Below are 5,278 nucleotides of genomic sequence, written 5' to 3'. Positions count from 1 at the left end.
GGGCGGAGTCCCCCTCATCGCCAAGAAAATTTTGGACTTTGAGAGGCTAAAAATAACCCCAGGTCGATCATAATGTAACGTGTAATCAACGCTGAAAAGCCTTTGACTCTATCTCAATCCCTTGAGAAGTTGCAGCACTTTGAAATAAATTTTGATGGAAAAAATCGCGGCAAAATAGTGATTTTTGGCAATTTTGAGATGTCCCTCGTTGCCATGGTAACAGGAAATTTAAGACTGAGCATGTCGTTCAAAGGCAATGGTCCAGTCAACATTTGTGCCAAGTTTAATTAGTATTGAAGCATTTTTCATAGTTTCATAGCAGTTTGAACTTGTAAACAGGAGGCTTTTCAGTGAAAACGGCCATTTTTCACAATATGCTCATGGGTGAAAGGGTTAACTAAAAAAATTATAAATGTTACAAAACAATATAATTTTTCACCATAATTAGGTGAAAGACCAAATGATAACATGGAAAAACTAGTTTTTAGGTGATTCCAGAGTTTTTCATCATTTTTTGTTAACTAAAAAAAATTATAAATGTTACAAAACACCAATTGTTCACCAAAATTAGGTGAAAGACCACATGTTAACATGGAAAAACTAGTTTTTAGGTGATTCTAAAGTTTTTTCATATTTTTTTGTTAACTAAAAAATTATACATGTTACAAAACAACAATTTTTTACCAAAATTAGGTGAAAGACCACATGTTAACATAAAAAAAAACTAGTTTTTAGGTGATTCCAAAGTTTTTCATCATTTTTTGTTAACTAAAAAAATTATAAATGTTACAAAACAACAATTTTTTACCGAAATTAGGTGAAAGACCACATGTTAACATGAAAAAACTAGTTTTAGGTGATTCCAAAGTTTTTCATCATTTTTTGTTAACCCTTTACCACATATATACCCGAAGCAACGCACTTTCGACCCCTCCTTTTATTAGGGCTCAAATAGTAAAAACATGTCCTATTTGGGCCCCAAACACGTTTTCGTTTGAGAAATGTTGTTTAAAAAATTGAGCACTTTTTCGGCGCCGCCCCCCCCCCCATCCAAAAGATACATCAGGGGGTTGCCAGAATGGGGATGTGGCCCCTTCTGTTAGGGGGGTTTGAAGGGGAGCGGAGTCCCCCTCATCGTCAAGAAAATTTTGGATTTGTGAGAGGCTAAAATAACCCCAGATCGATCATAATGTAACGTGTAATCAACGCTGAAAAGCTTTTGACTCTTTCTCAATCCCTTGAGAAGTTGCAGCACTTTGAAATAAATTTTGATGGAAAAAACCGATGCAAAATAGTGATTTTGGCAATTTTGAGATGTCCCCTCGTTGCCATGGTAACAGGAAATTTAAGACTGAGCATGTCGTTACAAAGGCAATAGTCCAGTCAACATGGAAAAACTAGTTTTTAGGTGATTCCAATTTTTTTCATCATTTTTTGTTAAACAAAACATAATTACCTTTATCTATATTTATAAGTAACACACAAACTAATGATACTAATGGGGTTAGCTAGGAGGCTTCACGATAGAATAAATAGACAGAAATTAGAAATTTGGAGTTTCATTGATATATCGTATTAAATGTCAAATTTAATAAACATAGACAAAACAGAATGCTGTAATAAATGTGTCATTTAAAGAGTATAAGAGTATGAAAAACGTACTAGCATAAAGTATAGCTATTGTATTTATTATTGTTTATTCATGATTAAAATTGTCTTCCAGCACAAGTAAAGGTATATTCATTGTTCAGTTTGTGTTTGCTTCTTCTCATGTACAAATTGTATTTAATGTTTAATGACTGTTTTCGGAAGCTTTGGCTGTAATACATGTAATAATACAACTGATTTTGTCTTATTTCATTCATTTTTAATGTGATCTCATCGTATTGTTGTGTGCATTAAACTTGAAAAAAATCAAATCAAATCTAGTCGTCCTTTAATTATATCTATTGTTTTTACTATTTTTTGTAATATTTTTGCGTATCAATGTAAGAACAATTTATTTTCTATTTAGATACAAGAACATTTGTAAAAGTCATATAGCCATTATCTAGCCCTAATGGTACCAGAAGACCTCAGACACGACCATTCGGTAAATATTTTCATGTGCGAACGATAAGTTGACTAGTAGCAGCACTGACCATCGATATGCTTGATTGGTGACATTCTCATACGAAAGAAATAATAATCCCAGGTAGGGTTTGAATTGACATTGTTAACTACCAGATTATGAATTCTCTGTAAATAACCCTAGTAACAATGTAATTAAAGAGTTAATGATCTTTATTGGCGGACATATCAACATATATTATGTAAGACAAAACAATTCCATACACATCTTAAGAATTGACCTTGAAAGTTTCAGCTATATGTTTTGATAAAAGACGATTTTCATGTTGTAGGGTGGAAATTACTTTATCTGTGTCGTTTATATCTAATTGTACATCTTCTTCAATTGTAGTTACCTTATCTTCAAGCTCAGATAAGAGATTCGATTCAAGTGTTTTGAAATGGTTGATTATTTTGTTGGTACTTTTAGTTATTTGGCTGGAAAGATTACTTTTCTGTGCTTTCAAATTTGCAAAAAGATGACGTCTTTCACTACACATATGAATTATTACGGCATCTTTTGCTTCTTTCATCACGTCTGCATCTTTAGCTTCTTTAGGTATATACAACTTGTGTAAGCAAGAACTGAAATTTAAACACAAAAAGCATTGATTACAAAATGAAAGACTAACTTAAAATGTTTTGATAATTGAAAATCTTCTTCTGTAATTCCAAAAATTCTAATAAAGATATTTATAACTTTTCATGCATTTAAACTGTTTCTACGTCTAGCAGTGTTCAAGGTTTTACAAAAGTGTTAGTAATCTTCGACATACCTATGATAAATGATGACACATGCGCCACAGCAAACTTCATTATGGTCCTGACAGAAGATATCAACAAGTTTTCCATGATGCACCTCGCATCTTTGCGAATGTAAAACCAAAGTGCTATTCATCCTTTTATCAGAACACCGAAGATTTTCAGATGTCTTCAAGATTTGATGACTCTTCATACAAATTTAGTGTGTTGTTTCAAACATGATTGGCAAAGAAAATTATCACATTCTACACAAAACACTTCTGCTTTTATGTTTTTACCTTCTCTCAGGCACGATGAACATTGAAATTCATTGTATTCGTCGGAGGCATTGAGCTCGTGATAATCGTCAACCGAACATTCGGAGGTCTCAAAATCATCCATTTTTACTCCCATACTTTGCGTTTTTGTTCCCTACAAACAATTTATCACACCACTGTAAATAAATGTCGCTTTGAATACAGTTTGAGAGGGTATGAATCATATCCGCGATTGTTCAAGTTTTGTTTCCGATAAATTAATGTAAAATTAAGTGTTTATCTTTGTTTAATAAGTGGTGTATGTATATATGCGACGATTCATCAAATGTCTTACTTTACTGTAAACACATGTATGACTGCATATCTGGTCAGTCTTTCGTTTCGAAGTGAATTGATTTACATGTACTTATTAGTGTGGAATTTTGTTTTGATCTGAAACGGAACAATTGCATTCAACATGTTGCTGCGGCAATAACTCAAAAAAAAAGATTATTCCTGTATGTCACCTTCAGGACCATATACATGTACCTGTTTTAAGTATAGTCATCTGAATTTTCTGCGACTCGAAGCTTAAAATAAATGAGGATCAGAAAAAGGGGGGGGCTGGCAAAATAATATGGGATGCAGTTGTTGTCTGACCTGTCCATATACAATGTAGTATCTTAGATACTGCTATATATCTTTGCTTGTATATTCCATTACTGTAGAATGAAGAAATGGTCCCTATAAATAAGTTTGTTTGATTGAATGGTTGGTTGTCACGCATCCCGCTGCCGGATTTCAAAAATCTGTTATTACCACTTTCTTCGCAAGTGACCGACTGCTTACCCCACTGTATTTTTGCGACGGACGCGCCCTCAGGTGCGTTCAGAGCTATGACATCTACACATGGGATTTCGTCGGTTACAATCGAGCAATGTGTCCTCAACCGAATAACAGCCCTAGAAATAGTACATGAATTTGATCCTATGAAACTCCCATACTTCGTCGGGATATCTTAAAAACTTCCATATTTAGCCTTTTCAATTTCAAATTAAGTTATCCAAGTTAAAATATAAACGAATTTGATTGATAGAAACGCTGTAGCCCCGTAGTATTATTGCGCAATGATGCAAATAACTGCTGAAACGATTTACCGCTGTCGAAAAAGTAGGACAGCAAATTATGCTATAATTAAGGTGTAGCTCAATAATTCATAGAAATTATAAGCAGGAAATAAATATTTCCCCATTAAACAAAACATTTTTATTAACAGATCAAAAGTTTTTCGTGACTTTAGAAAAAATCGCGCATTAATAAAAGAAGAACACTTTTCGTGACTCATACCGCGGATCCAGCAGTTATTAATAAATTAGACTACAGTACAATGGTAAGTATTACAATGTATAAATATCTATTTTTGAAAATGCATGTAAGTAACTACAAGGGAGTTTTTCAACACTTTACCACCATGAAGTCTTTCATGGTAATCTTTATTGAAGGAAGTTATAATATCAGTTCTACTTCCGATTCTTGTGCTTTGTTTACATAGTTTTCTAGGTCACGATATGAGTTAACCTGCTATGAGATTATAATAGCCTTACACTATTCTAAAAATAGATTCTGCATCATCTGTGCAGACTGTCGGACGAGTACACATTATACATGTGATAAACCAGTGGATACTTACTTTGTTTACATGCAGTACTTTAAGAAATTCTATACAATTGTAAGAAGCAAACAAGTTAAAATGGAATTTAGAGTGAAATTGAAAGGGACAACTAAACACTGTAGTGCTTAAGTGACGTAAATGAAAAAAAAATCTAAAAATATACACCATTAATTGCTGATGATTTTAACCAAAAATATTTTTAATGAGACATATCCAAGAGAAATAAAAATACAAATGACTTATATTTTATTGTTTACATGCCCACTATGATATAACACGAAGCAATTCTAATTAACATTCTCACATGTATTATGTATTATGCTTGAAGTTTATTTGCATATGGTTATATTTTAGAAATATTTCGTTGACAGTTTTTTTCTATTTACATATCATTTCTTGGAATAAATCGCAAAGGACACTGATTTACAAGTTTGACCAGAGTTTTTAGGCATACATTTCATTCAGTATTTAAAAATTTGGACTTGTTCTGCTTGAAATT

The 5,278-nt window shown here is 32.7% G+C and overlaps 1 protein-coding gene across 1 annotated transcript; it reads right to left on the bottom strand.

The window, feature by feature from the left end:
• Window positions 1-1,434: 1,434 nt before the first annotated feature.
• Window positions 1,435-3,296, bottom strand: LOC132748617 (tripartite motif-containing 13-like). Its single transcript, XM_060738228.1, has 2 exons — window positions 2,886-3,296; window positions 1,435-2,694 (listed from the first exon to the last, which is right to left on the bottom strand). Exons 1-2 carry the CDS (start codon window positions 3,062-3,064, stop codon window positions 2,340-2,342), a joined length of 534 nt encoding a protein of 177 aa, XP_060594211.1. The 5' UTR covers window positions 3,065-3,296; the 3' UTR covers window positions 1,435-2,339.
• Between the last annotated feature and the right edge of the window lie 1,982 nt (window positions 3,297-5,278).

This window comes from Ruditapes philippinarum, unplaced genomic scaffold, assembly GCF_026571515.1.
Source record: "Ruditapes philippinarum isolate M1 unplaced genomic scaffold, ASM2657151v2 ctg9835_1_1_1_1, whole genome shotgun sequence".
Classification (NCBI taxonomy): domain Eukaryota; kingdom Metazoa; phylum Mollusca; class Bivalvia; order Venerida; family Veneridae; genus Ruditapes; species Ruditapes philippinarum.
Note: the sequence above shows the minus strand (reverse complement) of the source record. Positions and strands in the feature narration are given on the sequence as shown.